We start from the raw sequence: 24417 nt of genomic DNA, 5'->3' as shown, positions 1-24417 counted from the left end.
AACCCTATACTTATAGCTGACCGTTTTCCAAACAATTAGTTCAATTCTGTGAGATTTATTATTGAAATGCGAAGAGAGCGTTTTCGTTTTTTGGGTAAAATCGGATACATTCTTCCCTTACCCCCAGTATACCTAATAAAAAGAACTTCCGGTTGACAAATTATCGCATATACTCGTATGTAAGCTTAGAAAACTTAAGTGGACTTAACTTTTTACCACCTATTGTATGCCCTAAAGCATTTTAAGGGGATATTCTGGTCTAGAAATTTAAAAAAATCGATTTTTTTTTTATTTTCAACGTTTAACTATTCAAGAATATGTGTACAAGAGGATTTTTTAAAATTCAAATTATTTTCGGAGATATAAGCATTTTTCTGACCCGGCATCCAAACTGGTTCGGCTCGAACTAATCGAACAAAAGACTTTACGTGAAACTTTAAACGCGTTTTTCTCAAAACTGACTTTTTCGGAACGACACCCACGGTTTCTTGAAATTTTTATAGAGTCTTCTTTATAGGCTTGTCTATGGTTGGAACCTCGAATATTTTAAGCCACGAAGCGTTTTTGCATTATCGCCTGTATAAATGCGAACTTCTCCCTAAGTTTTTCAGATATCGTTCTGAAATTTTGAACATGTTCATCTCTCCCCAAAAAGCTGCTCATTTGTACGAACCTTCGATATAGAACGACTATAGGATATAGCTGCCATATAAACTGATCAACCACAAGTCCATGTATGGAAAACTTTTTTATTCAACAAGATATCTTCTCAAAATCTGGCATATTTCAAAGCAATTTTCGGAGAAATTGTTCAGATAGCATATAGTTGCCATACAAACTGACCTTTCAAAATCAAACTCTTTATGAAAACTTTTGCATTTGTAACCAAACTTAATTTTTTTTTTCAGACCCGTACATAGCGCTTCCTTACCTGTTTAATATCTTTGTATATATAAATCTTCTGTGTTTGTAATTGAACTGCTCCTAAACGGCTGGACCGATTTTGATGAAATTTTTTCTGTATGTTCAAGGAGATTCAAGAATGGTTTAGATTCACAATTTGGTCCACTGGAAAATGTTTTTTTAAATTAATTTTTCATTTGTAATTAATTGCTAATTTTTGAATGTTTGACCGATAGATTGCGCTACCATCGCAGTATCCAATATTCAAACCTTAAATTGGCGTAAACGTGCAATAAACAAAACGATGTCGAAGTACAAGGCGACATCTGTAGACAAGTTTTCATAACGTGGACAGAGTTGTTCGTTCTTAAGTAATAAATTGGGTGATTCAATACATCTATGGGCAGGTTTTTTTCAATCCTGCTAACTATTGGAAGGGGTATCTTGACAGACAACTTAAAATTGCCAAAGATCTGGCATAAAAAAATAGCGGCATAACTGAAGTGTTGATAAAAAGGTCTATTATAATTTGAGATATACAGAAATCTTTTCGAAGCATTGTCTTTCCACCGTTTCTTAATATGCAGTCCAGCAAGCTGACAATCGATTGGACTCGATTGATTTCACTGATGCACAGCCCAAATTCAATAGTATTTTTACCCCAAAAACCTATTCTTTCTTAAGGCATGAAATGCTTTTTGATTCATTTTTGTTGCTTCACCTAAAATGCGATTATTCCTTAACTAATACTTATAATCTAACTAATAGAAATCATATAGATGGTATTAGTAGTACTACCTGTATCAGCCACAGTAAAACGTGGGCGGGTCCCCTAATTATTTTTCCAATTTCTTAATTTTTTACTTTTACTCATGAGAGATACAACTGTATTTATACCAGTATACTGAATATTTATTGTGAACACTTTTTTATTTCAACATGCCGCTTGGGTACCGTTATTTTTATGTTTGTCAATTATTTTCTGTTTTATTGCGAAATTTCGCTGAGGGAGCACGTCTTTCAAGTTCACTGCCACCGTGTGTCCGTTCGTTTGTCCAGCTCGTTGACTGCTGGTTGTGCTCGAATTTCCTGTACCCGTGTCTCCAAGCTGAGCGCACATGTTTACATACCTACTATGCGCATGTGTGCTATGCGCCTGCGCATGCGGAAGAGCGCGCTGTCAACAGCTCACTGCAATACCAAGATTACCAGCTAAATAATTTTACGTGTTGCATTTTCGCTTTTCGTTTTTCTTTCTCTTAAGCTTTGCAGTTTTCCACTATTTATTGCCGGTGTTGGGGAAAATACGAATTAAATATTTATTTATATTGGCTGCTAACTCTTACTCTCGATCTTTACAACATTACAGCACGACAACTGTGTTGTAGCAAGTTACAAAATCGCATTGAAATTTCCTTTGTAAGGTGAAACATGCGAACGACATCTTTTGACGCAATCGCATCCGTAAATGGCTGGACGGACGCTCTTTTAGGCAAACTAAGTCACTTGCCCCAAACTGATTCAGCGTCAATGCGTTGCTTTAGTTTTCAATAGCATTATTGCATATCGAATTGCTATCGCTTAAGTGGAGTAGTCTTTGGTTGAGCGAAGCGCGTATTCATCTATTGAGCAGCTTTATTTTGTGCGCCATCAAACGCGGACTTGTCAAGTCTTTACACTCGTATGTGCATTCCAGTATTTTCTGATACTTTTGCAGTAGAGTTGAGTTGCCTTTTAAAAAGTTTGGAATTTAACACTATATATTTTAATGTTTGCATAAGCCTGTTGAGAATTGCAAAAGTACCACATATGGAGTAAACACTTCTTGGCGAATAATCAATAAATATATCTGAGAAAAAAATGTTATAAGACCACAATACAGCTGAGACAGCAGTGAACGCCATAAATCAGCTGCTACCGATGAAAACTCCAAAAAGATAAGACAAAAAGATTTTGGGTGACCGTAAAGTGAAGCTGTTCGAGATAGCTGAGACTCAAATCAAAATGATCAATGAGCAAAAGAACTTTTGGATATATTGTGAATGAATATTTTGGTGTGGAAAAGCTCTGTGCAAAGTGGGTGCTGAGCGAGGTCATGATCCCTTAAAGACTACAACGAATGAGTAATACTGAGAAGTGTTTGAATCTGTTCAATCGTAATAAATCCGAGTCTTTGCCTAGATATGTGACAATGGATGAAACATGTCTCCATCATTTTATACCGGAGTGCAATCGACAGTTTATACTTTGAGGCTAAAGACAAATTATATAATAAAACTAGTATTGAAAATTGTATCATCGCTGTAATCTTTGTATCGTTCTCGAAGGTAACTATTGGATAGTTGAAAAAATCTTTTCGTATTTTGTCAATACATAGTTGGAGTTGCATTCGTATATCTCAGTACTACCATTGTCATTGTGTCATAGAGTATTGGAAACGTTAAGCTTTACTTGACAAAAACAAACATAATTCGGCGAAGTTGAAAAAAGTTACAGCTGTTCAAAAATGAGTCAAAATAATGAAGAAATTCGCTATATTTTGAAATTTTTGTATAAAAAAGGTAAGAATGCCACGCAAATCACCAATGAAATTTGTGAAGTTTACGGAGACGATGCTGTATCAGGGCGTGTAGCACAACAATGGTTCGCTCGCTACCATTCTGGAAATTTTGAAATTTCGATTTACTCTGATGAAAGTTTTACACTGATGGAATAATGTTTCTAGCGGAAAAATGGCAAAAAGTTGTCGACCAAAATGGTACATATTTGTTTATTTATTTGTTAGTATACTATAAATGTAAAAAAAATAAGTTGAAGTTTGATTAGAAATACGAAGAGACTTTTTCGACTACCGAATATATTGAATAATAAAACCAAATTTTATAATAAAATAGTTCGATGCTAGCCTTCGAAGTTATCAATCCACCTGTTATGGACTACTATGAACTTGTTATTTATTCGTTTTTGAAGACTATTAAGGGGTTATATACAGTTAGGATTTTCAAAAAATCGATTTTTTTCTTAATATATATATATATATCCGAGTATACACACACAAAATTTCAAGTCGATCCGACGAATATTTTCAAAGTTATAGACACATTAGTGAAGGCGCGCCGACTACATGTAAAGTGCTTTCAAAACTTTAAACTTGTTTTTCTCGAAACGGTGTTTTCAAAGTCGGTGAGCAAGATTTCTCAGAAACGGCTGAACCGATCGATCTGAAATTTTTACACAAGCTTCTTAACTATATTTTTTAGTAAATAGTCGAAGGATCTCCCCATCCGATGAAAATTTCTTATTTTTAGAAACAATTAAAGACCCGAATTTTGGTCGAAAATCGAACCTTTTGCTTTGAGTAGCCGCCATTTTGTCCAAAAATTTTTTTTTGCTAATTCCTTCCATCAATCACTAGATTATTTATTATATTAATGAAATTTATTTGGTTTTTGCATTTTAGATAATCTAGTCCAGAGATATCGTGCTCACCGCAAGAGGCCTTTTTTTGCGGACTTCTGCAAAATTGGCAATATCAACGTTCCCGATAATTATTTTTGGCAATAAAAAATATGTGAATATAGTTTAAGGTTGTCATAATATACCTGCCAAGTTTCAAATCAATAAACCAAATAGTTTGCTTAGAAAAAATTCTTGAAAAATGCCTTTTTTTCGACCTCCTAACTGTATATAACCCCTTAATGCAAAAGCATTATCTGCTTTTTTGCCAGCCTAAAAATAATTTGAGGTAATTCTCAAACATAATAGTCATTATTCTGTCATTCACCAGTGCTCTGCTTAACATACAAATTGGTTTCTTTCCTTGGTTTCCTAAATTTTAAGATTTTTATCCTGTTAGACCAGTGCAAACTCCTTTGAAAATGGTAAAGAAGTTCATAGTAGGATAAAACCCACTGGAAACAAAAGATAAGATAACAAAAATTAAAGGTAAAATAAATTACGGGCGATCTGAGGTCACGAATAGGCGGTGAAGGGACGTGGTAGATCTTCTAATTTCCGGTAAATCTACGAGTTCTATAGAAAAAAGTTATATAGCAAGATGTAGATCTATAACTGCAGTTTCAGTAATATTTTCACGTAACCAAAAAATTTATATGAAAAAATGTGTCTACTGGTAATTATCTCGAAAGTATTCGAAAGAATATTTTTCCGAAAGCTTTTGCCGGTGTTGGAAGACAAACAGCTTATTCCGAATCATCAGTTAAGCTTTAGCAAATATCATGACACAATAGAACAATGTAATAAACCATTTTATAACTGATGTAACGGTAAATAATAAACACTGCTCCACTGTGTTCCTTGCAAACCTTCCAGTGATCAACTGTGACTCCACAGAGACGGCAGCACTGCTAGCAATAAATGGCATCTCTACCACTGCTTCCAGCAAGCTGCAGATGCAATTAAATTCTCTAGAACTATGGCTCACCAAATGGTATACTGGCATCAACGCCGAAAAGCCCCTACAAGTATTATATACCCTCAAGCGCAAAAATTGTGCTCAAGTGGCTTTATATGGTCAGTTGTTACCAGTAAACACATGCGCAAAATATTTGGCATCACAATTGGTAAAAGGCGTTCTTGGAAAGATCATGTAAAGTTGTAAAGAACGCAACTAAGATTAAAGTTGGCGCAGCTATATTGGCGCCTTAGGCCAAGAACCCGCCTAAGTCTGAAGCATAAGACTCAGAAGTTTAATAACTTGAAAGCATTATGGATCTAAGGATTGTTTTTTTATATATACTAAAATATTAAGAATACAAAAAAAAAAAGAAAAACTGGAATTCACAAAATTTATCAAAATAATGATTAAATATTTTTTCGCATTTTCTGCGAAAATTTAGATTATTATCCAAGGCAACAATGCAAACTCCAAAAAAATTGTTCACATCGCACCACTATAGCAAACTGAACGACATCAAAAAAAAACTGTGAAGCTTCGTATAACGTTTTTTCTTGTTTTATGTTGAAAAACAACTTGTCAACAACTAAGTATTTTTAATTTTTGTATTAAGCCATTTAGATAGTAGACTCGAGTTGATAATCAGTTTGCTTTCAATATTTTATGGTTGCCACTAATGCTTTCAGTAAATTTTTTTCACTGCACCGACGAAATCTGCAACTTTAATTGCGCACACAATTAACAGTTATCGCCACAAAACCAAATATTTCACTTCACAAATAAGAAAATCGCATAAACTTCAAGTGAATTCGCTTTTATTAATATGAATTTAACGCACAGTTGAAAATTATAAGCGAGCATTAAGCGCATAAACAAGACACACACTCGAACTTCTTATCAAACAGTCATAAATCTTATTTTTAATTGAATTATTTTCAATGCATTTGATTATTATTTTTTATTACCCGAAATATTTTCGAAAAACTTGTGTACAATTAGTGTGAATTGCAATTTGCGCAAGCTTCAAACGCTTCGGGTTACGTATACGACCTGCACGCCAAAACGTCTCAATTGAAACTGAGCGCCGCTAACACCAACGATAGCCGCTGCAGTAGCAACAGCAAGTAAGCGGGTATTTAGCTGGCAAAGCCGCAGACAATGCGGCTGAAAAATGACCCAACGATTTGGACGTCGCAGTAGCTGACGTGCAAAGCTACGCCGCGTCGAAGAACCGATGTCTTCACATGAAAGCGCTGCAGGCAAGCAGCAGCAGCAACTGTCTATATCTTTGACAGGTTTTTTGCTTTTATTTCGCTGTTTTTATTTTATTTGCTACTTTGTTTGATCGCCGCGTGTGGCAGGCGCATTCGTTTAACGCCAAGTCGGCGACGACGCAGCGCATGCGCGGCCACCATATCGGCGCATAGTGTGTGATAATTGCTGCCACATACCATTTTTGCGTCTGTAGAGTCGTCTAGGCAATGTTGCCGCAACTTTGGCTGCCCACTCGTGACTTTTAGCCATGTTGTTGTGCGCCGCGGCACCTAGCGCTCAGCTACATACTCGTATATTGGTACTGAATTAATTACTTTGCTTGAGCTAAATTGTTATTTTTGCAATAAAATATATATTTGTTTAACGCATTGCAAATATCAAACGCAATCGAGGTTTTTTGCCACTCAACATCGTTGTTAAAGTTTCATTTCTAAGACAGCTCTTTAAGGTTACTCTTTTGTGTATAATATCGTTTGATTTTTAGACTGTTAAATTGCAACACTTCCGCTGTTGAGCAGGTGTTCGAGATTTGCGAATTTTGTAATCAAAATACAAGCCAAGCGTTGAGGTTAGGAAGCTGTGTTGTGAACTTACTTAACATAAATTATGTCAGCATAAATCAGATTAATGCCGGAAAGTGAACCGAAGTGATGATATATAGCTAACGATTAACTTTACAGCCGCGTAGGTCACTTTAGCTGAGGAAGCTAAGTAACACTTAAGGGGTATTCTGGGCTAGAAGCATGAATTTCAGGTAATTTTTAAAGTGTCGTAAAAAAAGGCAATTAATATTTTTACTATCCATTTTGTTATTAGTTATTTGTTAATTTTAGAAGAGTACAGAAAAAAATTAAAAACTAAAAAAAGTAAAAAATTTCAAACATTATGAGCTGACGAAGTGGGGGTCTCTACAAATTTCCACGTGACCATACCCATGATTTCAACCCTTCTAGTTATCTGAAACCAAAAAAAAAAGATTATTAATCTAGAATAATGTCGCAATGGCCGGAACTACGGAAAAGTGGGAAAATTTTTTTTTTCACAAAATGGCGACTGCCTGAAAAAAAAGTTTTTTGGATCACTTTTTCTGACTATTTCGAATTTTTTAAAAATAATAAAAATTTGGGGATGGGGCTAGTTGCAACCATAGACAAGCCTATAAAGAAGACTCTATAAAAATTTCAAGTAAATCGGTCCAGTAGAACCTGAGAATTCGTGGATATCGTTCCGAAAAAGACAGTTTTGAGAAGAACGCGTTTTAAGTTGCGCGTAAAGTCTTTTGTTCGATTAGTTGCGGCCGAACCAGTTTGGATGCCGGGTCAGAAAAATGCCTATATCTCCGAAAATAATTTGAATTTTGAAAAATCCTCCTGTACACATATTCTTGAATAGTTAAACTTTGAAAATATAAAAAAAAGTTCGTTTTTTTTTTTTAATTTCTAGACCAGAATACCCCCTTAATAAAGATCGCCTTCGATACAGACACCGACAGTCTAGAAACAGGTCTGAATGCATTTCTACCAAAGATCTACCAAAATCTACTCTTAAAGTCCAGAAACCGTTCAGATACCACTAAAAAGTGCAAATATGGTTGATAAACTCTTAGGTTCGGATTGAGTACGAGTTGCCTGCACTCATACTTGCCTTAGATCTTGGAAGATATTTGGTTCTTATCTAAGCAGTTATCTGCCAGATCACTAGTAAAACAATACTGACTTCGGATGAACATTTTTTGCCAGACGGATACTTGACATTTATCAAAACAGTTATCTATCAGATAAACAATGCTGACTTCGGACGGGCATTTGTTATTTTAACTGTACCGTCATCAGAATGGATCCGAGTTCTTAAACCGCCGAAGACTTTCACTTAGATATGTTGTGCTAGATATGTTTTCAGCAACTACAATAGTTAAACCTAAATATTTGAAGGAATGAACCTATCTGAGCGAGAACTTTTTCTGAGTCATTTGGAAGGTAGTTTTCTTACAATGTGTATGAAATATAACGAGAGGAGACTTATTAACTACCTCTATGTCAACTCACGAAATAAACACCAACATCTGTAACAGACTAAAATAAATAATAAAGATATTTTAGTAGGTTCCCAAGACTCCACGTAACCGTAATGAACTCGAGAATTTAACCGGCCAAAGCTTGTTAATTGCACAGCTTTTCTTAAAATTATTAGCGGAATATTTTCTGTCGCCACAACAATATAAAAAACATACATATTTAAAAGAATTGGCTCGTCCAAGTGAAAAACCAAGCTGTCTTCCTTAAGGACAATATATGTATGTATAGTAAAGACCTTTCCCCGGTTTACATTCGATCAGCGATAATGTATTAAATTTTCCCTTCTTTTAAGTCAGTATAAGTTTAGCAAGGCTCGATCTACTTTTCTTTAACACTTTTGATATCCTTTATATACACTTTTTATAGACCTCAACCGGGGTGACCTTCAATGCTTTTAGAAAACTTCTTTATATGCATCCATCAAGCACAAATCAAAGTTGATAATAATTTTACAAAAGTTTTATAGAAGCGGTGCCAGAAAGCTCTTGTATAGAAGTCTACTAGGCTAATGTGTGTTTCTGGCCAAGCTCAGCTTTCGAGCTTATTAATTCTTTAAATTTTATACTCTTGTATGTGCTCTATATGTACTTCTCAACAAACGCTGAAAGTAAAATTAAATTCATTAGGTAAATTATATTTACTTCAAACTGATCAAAATTTTTCGAAAATACAAAAATTGTATATAAGACGATATCCAGTTTTACAAGCTGTAAAGCCATGATGCTTAAAATTTCTTCGCACGAAACATCTCTATGAGTATTGAGAAGAGCAAAGTCATTCAATTAGTCTTCATTAGTCGCATTCCGCAAGTAAGTTTTCAGTCTGCAAAGATTCGCTAGAGTTGCAACGTTCTGCAGCTTTCGATGCACAGTTGCGTAGACATTTTTGTCACAAATATTTAGGAGTTCATAGAATGTTTTTGGCTCTTTAGCAACTAGTATCCTCGAGCAGATGATGATAAGTTGTTAAATGGTCTAGGACTGAGGCTCGTTCTTCGCATGACGTTTTGCGGACGAACGTGAAGGAAAGCAAGGAAGGTAAAAGGACTATTACCATAGTCGTCATCTCATCATCAGAATGACAATACTTCAAATAAAAACAATGATCCCACTGTCATACAACTTTGGCTTTGACTTTGCGTCAGTTGCGCTTGCACTTATGTAAGCTAATTCATTAGATAGTATGCAGAAATGCAATGCGAGACACGCTTTTTGACATACGTTTACACGAGTATATAGCTTGTTTGTCAAAGCCCATCAAATTCTACTTGTGTACGCCTTTGGCTGGGTTGAAAAATGCCACTCTTGAAAAGTTTATAGCCCTCAAATATCCTAAAATCAGCTAAGTAGTATACTTCGCTGTTAATTTTATATCCTCAAGTTAGCCAGGAAGTTTATAAGACCCAGAGAAAACGTCAGAGACCCTAAAAAATATACCCCATATACTATATAAATGATTAGGATGACGAGCTGAGTCGATTCAGCCATACCTATCTGTCTGTCCGTCTCTCTGTATATACGCGAACTGTACTCTAGTTTTTTGAGATATCAATCTAAAATTTTGCACACGCTCTTTTGCCGGTACAGCCAATATCAAAATTAATTTCCTTTATTAAAAATTTTTTATTTGACATGATACTCGTATACTCACGAAATTTGACATGTACAGCTACCATACAAACTGAACGATCAAAATCAAATTAATGTATTGAAACTTCTTTATTTGCGGTGGGTATTCTAACTTCTGTGCAACCGATGTCAAGGTTTTATTGGTATTATTTTATTCATTGATATTTTTTCTCTTAATCTTTATACATTATATAAATCTTCTGATCGTGTGTTTGTAATTGAACTGCTCCTAAACGGCTGGACCGATTTTGATGAAATTTTTTGTGTGTGTTCAAGGAGATTCGAGGATGGTTTAGATTCACAATCTGGTCCACTGGAAAATGTTTTTTTAAATTAATTTTTCATTTGTAATTAATTGCTAATTTTGGAAAGTTTGACCGATAGATTGCGCTACCATCGCAGTATCCAATATTCAAACCTTAAATTGGCGTAAACGTGCAATGAACAAAACGATGCCAAAGTAAAAGGCGACATCTGTAGACAAGTTTTCATAATGTGGACAGAGTGGTTCGTTCTTTAGTAATAATCTATGGGTAGCTATGTATATCTATATAAAAAAAAGAAAGTTGTGTTAGTTACACCATTTATAACTGAAGAACGGCTAAACCGATTTGGCTGAAAATTGGTGAAGAAGTAGCTTAGAACCATGGTAAGAACATATGACACCGTTTATCAAAATTTAATACAACTCATAAATACAAAATTTTTATATATCAAATAATAAGCATTTGTATAAAATTTATGTTTGTAGGAATCATTTGAATATATGCGTACAATTATAAATAGATTCTTCCTCAAAAATAATACTATTGCAAAGGAATAGTAGAAAAGAACTACAACCAAAAACGAAGTAAAATAGATTATAACTGGTTCAGTAATCAGTCGTTGAGTATGTAAAATACCATGTACATCCCAATAGACGGATGTAATAACTTTTTCAGCCGACTTTTTCGTCTTTCCACGTTTGAAGACCGGTTCATCATGTGCAGTCCACTAGAATGACAGGCGATTGGACTTCAGTGGCAAATGATGGAGTTATGTTTCTATTGTCACACACCGACGCAAAAATTTGGTTTTATTACGATTAAAGAGCACTCAAACACTTCTCAGACTCAGTTATTCGTTGTTTTTGTTGGATTATGAACTTGCGAGGCAACCACTTTGCACAGAGCTTTCGCCTCTTTAAGCTTAGCAAATTTCTTTTCATCGGTGGATTTCCCTGAGCCCAAATTCAATAGTATTTTCTCCCAAAAAGCAATGTTTTACATATTAACACTCGAAATGCCTTATGGTCCATTTTTTTAAAAACTAACACAAGTTGCTTCATAAAAATGCTATATCTCACTAACTAATAGTTATAATCCAACCAATAGAAATCATATAGATGGTAGTAGTAGTATTATCTATGTATCAGGCACAGTGAAGCGTGGACGGGTCCTCTAGTTCATTTATATTTCTTTATTTGCATGACAAAACGCCAAGCTGCCACCGGTTTGTTGAACTTCAACACCCTGAATACTATAAAATGAATGAAATGTCTATTGAAATTCACCTCCCCGCTTTGTGACAACTTACGGGCAGTTATGTCGTAAACATTTTGACGTTTCATCTCTAACAGCTATCCAGCTGTTTTTATAGTGATTCGTCGACATAAAATTTACTTAACGGTTTATTGTATATGCATTTCCAACAGCGTTTATGGCTGCACAGTTTTATTACTCGTTTGCATTTGTATGCAACAACAATTGCAATTATTTACAAAATCTACATTCATCTTATTCCCACGACACTCATTTAATGAATTTTAAACTCACATTTTAATTTATGTTGCTTGTACTATTTGTATACATACATAGGTATATTAGTGGTACATATAATGTCATGAAATTTGTATTGCATGCTATTTATATGCCATGAGAATTCTATGTACTCATGTGATGGGAATTCAGTGGGAATTCATGCGAGGTAATCCGAAAGTAAAGGAATTGAAAGTATTTCAGAAATATTTAAGCAAATATTTTTTTATATTTTATTTTAGCTCAAATTATTTGCTAGTAATAGTTACATGTTTTTAGTTTAAAAGACCCAGTAAAGGATCTTCGACGCAAAAACAAACCCTTAACCAGACCTCGTTATAAAGACAAGCAATGCATTTGCTTATTTTCACACATTACTATCTTTAATGCATACTTGAGATGACTTTACCCTCTGAAGATTTAAAATCTCTTGGCAAATCTCATCTGGCTATAAGGTTACACTGATATGCCGAAATACAAGTACTTTTTTCCATCATTTGCACTTTTAAAGATGGCGGTTGGAACTAGTCATCGTTGGTATTTGGGTCTGAAGGTCTTTTTCAACTAAATTCATGTCTTAATGCTCATATTTATATTAAATTTTATGAAGCGAACATTCCGGTATTTTCGACACAGTTTTCCATTTTAGCGAAACATAAATTAGAACATATGCGGTACTGCTTGGTTAAGTTCTTCTTCTCCTTTTTTATTGGTGTAGACACCGCTTACGCGGTTATAGCCGAGTTAACAACAGCGCCCGCCAGTCGTTTCATCTTTTCGCAGTTTGGCTCCAATTCGAGATACCAAGTGCAGCCAGGTCCTTTTTCACCTGATCTCTCAATTGGAGTGCAGGTCTTCCTCTTCCTCTGTCTCCACCGGCAGGTACTGAATCGAAAACCTTCAAAGCTGGAGTGTTTTCTTCCATCCGAACAATATGACCTAGCCAGCGCAGCCGCTGTCTCGCCCAACTGTGTCAATGTCGCCGTATACATATCTCTTACAGCTCATCATTCCCTCGACTGAGCTAATCCCCGTCGCCAATGCGCAAAGGACCATAAATCTTCCTCAAAACTTTTCTCTCGAATACACGTAACGCCGACTCATCAGATGTTGTCATCGTCCATGTCTCTGCATCGCGAGTGCGATGACTGTTTTTTTTTGATTACAGGAGAAATCTTGTGTCATCCTTGTTCACAACCAGACCCATACGCCTCGCTTGCTTATCGAGACTGGAGAAAGCAGAACTTATGGCGCAGTTGTTGAGGGCAATGATATCAATATCATCGGCGCATTGTATTTCTCCAGCAATAGATTGAAGAAGTCACACAATAAGGAGACTCCTTGTCTGAAAATTCGCCTGAAATCGAACGGCTCATAGCGGTCTTTCTCGACCTTGACGGAGCTTTTGGTGTTGTTCAACGTCAGCTTACATAGTAGTATTAAGTGCATAACCTAACAAAAAATCTATTTTCTTTTACTTTTTTTAAGTTAAGCTTTATGTAGTGATGGCATTACCGGAAATATATATTGTCACTGACGATAATATACAGTGGCGGACAAAAGTTTACATACACCCCCTACTTTCATTGATATGAGAGTACAAAAAGTTTTTAGAAAACGCTACCCTTGAACCGAAGAACGTAGTAGCAACTGTGAAGCACGGTGGCGGCTGTGTATGGTTTGAGGAGCTGTCGTGGCCTCTGGAATCGGAAAGTTGGCGTTTATTGAATATAAAATGGACCGTTATAAGTATATGTCTTTGTTGGAACTTAATTTGAAGCCTTTGGTGAATAATTTGGGGTTGGGTTCCGGTTGGATATTTCAACAAGATAACGATTCGAAGCATACGGCGCAAATTGTTGGGGACTGGTTGCTTTATTATGCTCCAAGGCAATGAAACACACCACCTCGAAGTCCAGATTTGAATATTATTGAATATGTCGGGGAAATTTTGGCGTGTAAAATTAGAAAGCACCGGGTTTCTACCTCTGGTATACTCAAAGAGCGCATATTAGAAGCTTGGAAAAGCATTACGTCTGCAGAGTTGACAAATTTAACAGAATCAATTCCACGGCGTCTGCAAGCAGTTACAGTTGCCAATGGGGGTCCAACTAAACACTAAAACGTCTTAATAACTACCATTCTGTAAAGTTTTCGCACTGAACTAAGTTATCGGCAGTTTCGGCTACGAGGTCTGACCGGAGACTTAATTCTGGTACCACGGGGAGCAGGAGCCCTTGGAGTTCGCTCCAACCTGCTCGTGCGGACTGGACCCTCGGGGAGTATCGTGGTGGTTGTATTTAAAACCCAAATCGCGGGAAGAACTGACCTTGTCAGTTGAATGTGGAGTTGCATTGCAACCGGGTGCCGGACCCAAAGGCAGAGGTTTTAGATGGGCCTCGAACCCTACCAAGGTGGTTAGTGTGTCCATTCCACACTGCTAATTGGTAATGAAAATGCGTAGCATTCTCAGGGCGCTGATCCGCTGTGCTTTTGAGCGCCGTGGAGTAAGGCTGCCGTCAGCAGGTACCCACGTAAAACACACCGGACGTTGAACTAAGTTATCTTTTTACTGTGTGTAGATTTATGTCAAAGCAATTTTTGAGTTTTTCTTCCATAAATTTGTAGTTTTATATTTATTAATGGTCTTTTTAAGTTTATTGTTATTAGAAAGAAGATTAGAATAAATTTAAAAGTGACTGCTGTTCGATGCTTGTAAGGAATCTTTTATATTTGTGAGGGGCATTTTATATCTTCGGTACAATCGAAGTTTACCTCTTATCTTTATATTTTTCTCAACGCTAAAATATGGCAACTCTAATTCAAATACTCTTTGTGTGCTTTTGCTCCGCCGCTCTCTTTCGGTTTTGAAGCCATACAACAATTGACATTATTTCGCTGACAACCTATGTTTGCCAGCCATTGTTATTATATTTAGCATACATTTATCTTTGTTGTTGGTATTTCATTATGCAACATCAAAATTCACCCAGACAATAATTGATGTCATAAAAGTAATAGACACTTGAATACATTTATTAATATTTTTCTGCCGAAAGCGAAGTATTTAGTGGAGATGAACTGTGTTTATTTATGTATGTGTGGCCGGCACGCCGTCAGACCCGACCTCTTGGGCGGTTATGCCGAGGCCATTATAATTTAACGTTTGCGTGGTCATAAAGAAATTTTATAGCAGAAAATAATGTTTTTATGAAAGTGTGATGCACGCGCAATTTACACTTTGCCGCACAAATAAGGTGCGATTTGAATACAAACAGGTAAATATGATTTGCGTCGAGTAGGCAATGCCGATAAAATATCTTAGAAAGCGAGACAAGCATTGTGTGTGGTGAATAATATAGTAAATATTTGGAATGTTTGCTGTGTTGCGGCGCTAGAATGGTAAATAAATTTTGGGTATATCATTTCAATTCCATTGTTTTTATACCCTGAACAGGGTATATTAAGTTTGTCACGATGTTTGTAACACGTAGAAGGAAGCGTCGGAGACCCTATGAAGTATATATATAAATGATCAGTATGTTGAGCTGAGTCGATTTAACCATGTTCGTCTGTCTGTCTGTCTGTCCGTCCGCCCGTCTGTGTATATACGAACTAGCCCCTCAGTTCTTAAGATATCCTTTTGAAATTTTGCAAACGTCATTTTCTCTTTAAGAAGCTGCTCATTTGTCGGAACGGCCGATATCAGACCAGTATAACATGTAGCTGCCCTACAAACTGAACGATCGTAATCAAGTTCTTGTATGGAAAACTTTCTCATTTGACAATGTATCTTCACCAAATTTGGTATAGATTATTTTCTAAGGCAACAATGTAATCTCCGAAGAAATTGTTCAGATCGGTTAACTATAGCATATGGCTGCCATACAAATTGAACGATCGGAAAAAAGTTCTTGTATGGAAAACTTTTGCATTTGACAAGATATATTCACGAAATTTGGTATAGATTATTTTGTAAGGCAACAATGTAATCTCCGAAGAAATTGTTGAGATCGGTTAACTATAGCATATAGCTACCATACAAACTGAACGAACACATAGTTACTAAAAGAAATGCACCTGTGAAGGGTATATTAGCTTCGGTGCAGGCGAAGTTAACGTTTTTTCTTGTTTTTAATATATTTTTCACTTTTAGTCTTGATCAGGCTTGCAATGCAAAAAATATATGAAATATCAATTGGTAATTGGGCACGCTTTCACCCACCCAAATCACGAACGACTCTTATGGCTTAGCTTTAATTGCCTGCACTTACTTCCCGTTAGCTGCATTTTGCATACAAAGCATCGGTTAAAGCAATGATTCACTCGACTGCCTGCAAGCATTGTCAAAACAGTGCGTAAATGAGTGCACTCCTTTGAGCAAAACTATGGGGTTGCCAGAGTTGCGTTAAATACACTAAAGCTACTTAGTAAGTTATTTGCATTTAAATTAGTTGTTTAGTTACGTCAAATTATATCATTAAATGCACTCGCATTGTGCTTAAACGTGTTTGTGCAGTTACGCATGCGCGGCATTGCTCATAGATTGCATGAGTTTTGTATTGTTTTGCTAATAATTTCGCGCGAATTTCAACATTGTTCGGATATGCAATTGCACTTCCTCTGCATTTGTTGCTTAAATATATATATATATTCGAATAATTGTGTTTATATACTTACATTTATGTATATATGTAAGTGTGTCTTTGCGTACAGCTGGGAGAGGCGCTTGCAGTGCCGCAATGATAGTTTTGCACACCAACCGTCACACAGTTGAATTTACATGCTGTAATACCAAAACAGATACGAGATATACCGTTACGCAAGTGCATTGAACTTGTCTCTGAAGACGAAGCGGAAGGAACAATGCGGTTGCTCGTGTTTTTTTCCTATGCAGATACGTCATATTGTGCTGGAGATTTCGGAAGAAAGATAGTATCTTCTTCAAATCACTTACAAACTCATATATATGTATGTATGTATGTTAGCTTTTGTTTCGCTTGCAGAATGAATACTTTTTGATAATTTCTTGAGCGACAACAATTTTTAAATGATTTTTTATAAATATCAGTTTATAATAAGGTAAAATTCCAGCATTTGGTTTCTCAATAAAGGATTTTAGTCAAGACTTATGGTATATTCAGTATTACTTAAATGGATTAGTATGGGCAAAATCGCAGAAGAATATTGTAGGAGCAAGCCCAAAATCCAAAAAGGTTTAAAATATTACAAGACAAATAGTGGAGCAGAAAGTGCGTCAAGTTCAGAACGCGCAACGGCAACTACTGCTTTGAGAGATACTAAAATAGTCAGAGAAATGAAGAAATACCCCACTGTTGTAGCACGATTTAATCAACATATCCTACAGATCAATGTTTCTAAGCGAACAATTCAACGGAGAATCCCAGTACACAAAAAATCATAAAGTTTTTCATCAGCAAAAAGTGAAATGGCCAAAATGTATTATCAAATGCCGCCAAGTTTTTGAAAAGGAGTAAGTAATATGAAGGGCAGAGAAAAGTTTAGCGAAAGGATTATGAGAGACTGCAAAGTAGGTGCAGCCAAATTAGCATACATAATCTGGTATACAGCATAGCTTTTAGTTGTAATTAACACTAAAAGTGGCAAAACTAAATATAGAATATGTGCTTGGAAGGTAACCTTATAATATATAGCTTATGCCACACCTCATTATGTGATCAGAAGAGAGGACTCAACTCAAAAACCAATCATACTTGAGAAAATAGTTTTCACATTTGGAAAAGAAACATAAAAAAATGTCTGGAAGCATAAATCATTGAACAAGATTTCGAAACAACGGAATTCTGAAATAAATCGGTTGCAATCTGCTAATGTCAGTAATGTAATCTTGATCCAGTAAATATCCTCTTCTTATTTAATTTAACTAATCACTTTGAATTCATATTTAAATAGCATGTCAAAGGTTTTTTGCAGTCATTCAGTGCAGTCATATGTCAAAAATAAGGTGACATTTGAATTGAAACTGCGCGCGTCGCAGGATTTGGAGAATTATTTTTTTTTTAGGTTGGTAGTACTGTCAGTCACATTTATGTCAAATTTCATGTCATGTCAAAGATTTGATGTTGAAAAACCGTCGTTTAACAATTAGAGACCTTGCTGATGAAGTTGGCATATCGAAAGGCTCAGCCAATACCATTTTGAAGAATGTTTTGGGCCTCAAGCGCGTCAAATCTCGACTGATACGGATGCTTTCCGACAACCAGGGTGTCATGAAACGCATTTTGACTGGCAATGAAGACTTGGATCTATGCTTACGACCCCGAAACAATCGATCAATCGAGCGAATATCGTGCCAAAAGAGAGCCGATACCAAAAAAATCGCGCCAAAGTCGCTCAAAAATCAAGGTCATGTTGACTGTTTTCTGCGATTATCGTGGTGTTGTGCATTATGAATTCCTTCCAACCGGTCAAACAGTCAACAAGGAATATTATTTGAACGTTATGCGTCGTTTGTGTAACGCTATCCGCCTAAAAAGGTCGGAATTGTGGAAAGACAATTCTTGGTTTTTACACCACGATAATGCACCATCCCATACTGCCCTCGTAATTCGTGATCATTTCGCCAAAAACTCAACCCATATCGTTCCGCAACCACCGTATTCACCTGATCTGGCGCCGTGCGACTTCTGGCTGTTCACCAAGCTCAAAAGACCGCTCTGGGGACACCGTTTTTATACGATAGAGGAGATTCAAGCCGCAGCGAAGACGGAACTGAAGGCCATCCCGGAAAGTGACTACAACCAGTGTTTCGAAGATTGGAAAATCCGTTGGCATAAGTGCACTGCATCGGGAGGGGATTACTTTGAAGGGGATGAAATTGATTTTGAAGAATAAATAAAGAATTTTCAAAATAAATACAATGTCACCTTATTTTTTGGGCACAGTACTACTTCTATATGATTAAAGTGACATTGCTTTCCTTGTAATAAGCGAGTGGGATTTAGTGCTTATAAATAAATAGTTATAGTATGTATATAAAAACCGACACTGTTGGGATTTATGAGACAGGGGTACGTATTTAAACCCACTACCGACGAGGGTTACAGTTTAATCCAATTAGTCTGTCAGGATAATCATTTTGTCAAGCCGTATTCAAAGTGGTATTGTTACATTACTACTTATGTTAGCCCAATGTGAGCGGCGTAAGCAGCTCTCTTTTGCTAGCTCATTAGTTTTGCAGTTTCTAGTGATTCCGTTATGACCAGTCATCCAAAAGAACTTGACGGAAAGCTCCTTTCAGAGGACACCCCCTCCGACCTTTTATACTAGCTTCGACCCATTCGTGAACAAGCTCATTGTGCCTCTTATCTCTTGACTTCTCCCCGTCCACATATCACTCATCTGTATGTGAGCTGAGAAACAGCCACCAGGAATATCCTCTGCGACGCAGTGGTACAAGTTTTCAGCAATGCAATTGAAGAAGGAGGGCATTTCAACATGCCGCTGTTAGGGCACCTTCATATACTAAGCTTCTCTGAACTAATCTAACAACAAAAATGACTTGAGGTGTGAATTAACATTCAATTATAAAATTAACAAAAAACTATTTACTTATTAGTTAGTACGCGCTCCGCTATTATTATTACGGTCCGTGGGGGCAGAGGCCTGGAAAAGATTGCCAATTTGTGAGAGATTTTGCTCGAACATTCTCACGATGGTTAAATCTGATGTAATCGGAACGGACACTGATCTATATCAGCCCAAAAACTTTGCTTATTGTTTCCTGATTTGGCAAAGTTAAGCTAGTTGTACTAGTCATATGTTGGATTAGTCCAGTCCTCATTTTAGAGACCACACCAACTTACCTTCTTAATTCGAGCTAAAAGTATTGAGCAGCACCTCCGTCCATAGCTTTTGATTTTGCGCCCAAACAAGGTATTCACGTATGTATACAAACAAATATTTCAATATCACCACCTGCTTTGTCGCGCCGTTAAACGGTTTTTCCTTCCGTGTTGCGGTAACTCGCCGTTAAATTGAAACCGTTTAATGGTTGACAATTTCTATTTTTGGGATGCGCGCTTGTTAGGCCTACCACGATTTGGTCACGCACGCGACGCGCAAGCGACGTAACGCCGAATATTTTGGTATTTAAATTTGAGAGATTTCGCGAACACGCAAATTACTGTTAAATAAAGGGGTTTCGAAAGGAAGTAAAATGTTGCACGTGATATTCAAAAGTGATTTTGAGTTAAATTTACGAAATTTTTTTTTCGAATTATGTTGCCGAAACTTAAAAAGTTTCCGTTAGTTTGTTTTTTATGTTTACTTTGTGCGCAGAGCACTGTATTTTGTTGCTGTTGTTACTTTTTATGATCACTCGCACTACGCCTCTCTTTACGCTTATTCTCAATTAAAATTTTACGCTGTTTTTAAACTGAACATATATTCACCATACATATATCTTGTTTTTCTCGTTGTTTCTTATACTTATTTCGATTTATTTAGCACACGACACTTCTCTGTCTGCCTACAACGCCACCCGCGCGTGTTTACTTCTCGGCTGCACTTTGGCCAATGATCGGTAATTTCAAAACTCTTCTTTGGCTGCATTTCCTAAGCACTGCAGAGTCATCGTTACGGCCATCATCGACTCGTCCAACACGTAGCCAACAACCGACGCACTGGCGAAAGCTTTTCGCCTTCACTCACATACTTCAGCAGACGCTCCCACTCTCACTCTCACTTTCAATCCGTGTTTATGTTTTGCTTTGGCTCTTGCTGCTTTACATTGGCAATCATGAACTGGCCGGTGTTGGCTCACGTCTGCCAAGTACATACATACATACGTGTACTGGTATTCCGGTTTCTTCGTGTAGCTTTCGTGGTCAAAATGGAAAGGCCGATTTGGAATTTTCATTTTGAATTTGTATTTTTCGTTCAGGCACCAAATCAAGTTTAAAGTAAAACGAAATCCATACTTACGAAGTCGCATAGCTGGAATAGTTTTTTATTGAAGTTTTGTTAGGGCAAAGCGATATGCGGAACTGAGGACAAGAGCAAATCAAAAATTGTGTGAGTTTTTTTGGTTTCGGCAATTTTTAAATGGTCACTTAACTGTGTTTAATAAGCGTCTAAATGCTCGTGAACGCACTTCAACACCTGAATTATCAATTAGACCCTATCTAATTGTAGACCAAGTGCATAATAATTAATAAACCAGTGAAAAATAGAAAAAAAATATCTACAAATGCATCATAAGTAATAAAATTTTAATTTTATATTATAAAATAACAAACATTTTTCATAAAACTTAAACCGTTTTTAATCATGGTGTCTTTAAAACCATTTATGCGATTTCAACCTGGTTGGATCTCAAAAATTAGTGTATCAAATTTTTCTACCGATGTTGCTTTAAACTCAAAATCAATTCGAGTTTCATCTCAGCAGCACTGAGCGACCTGTTGATTGACTGTTAGAAGTAGTATTGCCCCTTATACCAAGCTTAGATTGTTTTGACCACTAATCTAAAATTTCTACTCCTTTCCACAGTTCTTACTACTTTACATGTGACTAGTATTTCGTTGTAAAAATAATAAATTCTGTGAACAAAAAGGTCCCGACCTTTAAAAATGGATTTCAGCAGTTGGTGCCTTTGCAGGCTATACTTTCCTACAAAAGTATCGCTGCACTAAACATTTCTGATCAACTAGCAATTTTCGTTGATATCGTTTAACCTAAAAATAATTTAAAACGATAATATACATATACGAGTATGTAAAGTGCCGAACATGTGACAGCTGCTCGAGACCCGATCACAAACGAACAGACTTTACAAAATATGTATAAATAGTCAGCATGACGAGCTGAGTCAATTTAGCTATTTCTGTCTGTATGTCTATAACGAACTAGTTCCTCAATTTTTGAGAATTAAACTGACATTTTGCACACATCCTTTTCTCTCCAAGAAGGTGTTGTTGGAGTCCCTGAAATCGAACGAAATAGGTAGAAATCAATGTTTTTTTTATTTGAGGAGATGCTACTGTGCCCAAAAAAGGTAAACATTGTATTTATTTCGAAAATTCTTTATTTATTGTTCCAAATCAATTCCATCCCCTTCAAAGTAATCCCCTCCCGATGCAATGCACCTATGCCAACGGATTTTCCAATCTTCGAAACACTGGTTGTAGTCACTTTCTGGGATGGCCTTGAGTTCCGTCTTCGCTGCGGCTTGAATCTCCTCTATCGTATAAAAACGGTGTCCGCGGAACGGTCTTTTGAGCTTGGTGAACAGCCAGAAGTCGCACGGCGCCAGATCAGGTGAATACGGTGGTTGCGGAATGATATGGGTTGAGTTTTTGGCGAAATGATCACGAGTTACGAGGGCAGTATGGGATGGTGCATTATCGTGGTGTAAAAACCAAGAATTGTCTTTCCACAATTCCGGCGTTCATATAATATTCCTTGTTGACTGTTTGACCGGTTGGAAGGAATTCATACTGCACAACACCACGATAATCGAAGAAAACAGTCAACATGACCTTGATTTTTGAGCGACTTTGGCGCGATTTTTTTGGTCTCGGCTCTCTTTTGGCACGATATTCGCTCGATTGATCGGTTGTTTCGGGGTCGTAAGCATAGATCCAAGTCTCATCGCCAGTTATAATGCGTTTCATGACACCCTGGTAGTCGGAAAGCATCGTTTCACACACTTCAACGCGACGCCTTGTTTCCAAAAAATTCAATGTTTTCGGTACCAGTCGAGATTTGACGCGCTTGAGGCTCAAAACATCCTTCAAAATGGTATTGGCTGAGCCTTTCGATATGCCAACTTCATCAGCAAGGTCTCTAATTGTTAATCGAAGGTTTTTCAACACCAAATCTTTGATTTGTTGAACGTGAGCTTCGTCGGTTGAGGTTGATGGTCGCCCTGGACGCTCTTCGTCTTCGACACGTTCACGGCCGGCTTGGAACTCATTATACCACTTGTAAACATTTTTTTAGGCATAGCCTCATCACCAAAGACTTTCTCCATCATCCTCAACGTATCCGCAGCAGAAAATTGATTCCGTAAACAAAATTTAATGCAAATTCTTTGCTCAACAAATTTCGACATCGCAAAAAACGAAAAACTCACTTTTAGCAGCTCCCAAAACGACACGTATCTCAAACACTAATGAATATTTTGACATGAAATTTGACATAGATGTGACTGACAGTACCACCAACCTAAAAAAAAAAATAAATCTCCAAATCCTTCGACGCGAGCAGTTTAAATTCAAATATCACCTTATTTTTTGGGCACAGTAGTATCTTCACAAAATTTGGCAAGGATTGATGTTCAAGGCAAGTGTAAAATGTCTGAAGAAACTTTCCGGTTCAGACCGCTATTTCATATGGCTTTTATAGAATGATTGTTTATTTGTGAATAGTATTCTTGCTTCGGTACAACCGAAGTTAACGTTTTTCCTTGTTTTACTTATAAAATGGAAACGCTCTAGGTTCAAATTATATTTTTGCCATTTGCAGATACCAGAGCTATGTTTCAAAAATTTAAAATTCATTTTGTTTTGTTTTGCTTAAATGTACTGTGTGTGCATTTTCAGTTTTATTTCAATTTCGTTCACAATTGGTTTCAACACATATCTTTAAGTATAAGTTCAGATAAAGGGTGCTCTATTAAAAGGAAATACATTTTTTTTTGTATAGCTAAATTTTTATGTATTTTCGCTCTTCTTGACAAAAATACCGCGGCAGGTTACAACAGCAATAGTTTTAGTGTGATATTCTTTCTCCAGTTACAACTAATATAAAAATAGTTGCTTGGTCAATTTCACACTATCCAAATGCTGGCTAATCAAAGGCAGCTATTTTGTTGTGCTCGCACATTTAGTGGATCACCCTGTGTGCTTCTGCAAATGCGTGCCTTTGCGGTTAACAAATATTATTTCACTTTCGTTGGCTAATCCACCTGCCCAGCTTCACAGCTAAGTCAAACAACACCAGTAACGAGTGGGCTAAATAAATACACTCAGCGCTGCGTGTGAAGAAACCGAACAAAACAGAAGCAGCAAAGCTGTAGTGTAAATTAATGACTCGATTTTTATTATTTTGATTTCTCACTCTCGTCTACATTATTATATTGCTTACCATTTTCCATTGATTCCACTTTGAATTACTACCAGCTTACTCTAAAAATTTGCGAATTACTCAATTGCACCGATCCTAGTGACGACAGAAGTAACGAGCGCTAACGATTTCTTCATTTGTGGTGCTGGAGGGGCACTCTGCATCGGCTGAGAAGAGACTACGTGACTTTGTTGGCGATCGAATAAATAGAT

General features: G+C 36.6%; 1 protein-coding gene across 1 annotated transcript; it reads right to left on the bottom strand.

Annotated features, from left to right (window-relative positions):
* Window positions 1–22830: 22830 nt before the first annotated feature.
* Window positions 22831–23070, bottom strand: LOC120775976 (protein GVQW3-like; the record flags this gene model as incomplete). Its single annotated transcript, XM_040106398.1, has 1 exon — window positions 22831–23070. A coding segment is annotated over one exon (240 nt), but the record flags the coding sequence as incomplete, so codon positions are not given.
* Window positions 23071–24417: the final 1347 nt, after the last annotated feature.

Source organism: Bactrocera tryoni, chromosome 4 (assembly GCF_016617805.1).
Source record: "Bactrocera tryoni isolate S06 chromosome 4, CSIRO_BtryS06_freeze2, whole genome shotgun sequence".
Lineage (NCBI taxonomy): Eukaryota > Metazoa > Arthropoda > Insecta > Diptera > Tephritidae > Bactrocera > Bactrocera tryoni.
Note: the sequence above shows the minus strand (reverse complement) of the source record. Positions and strands in the feature narration are given on the sequence as shown.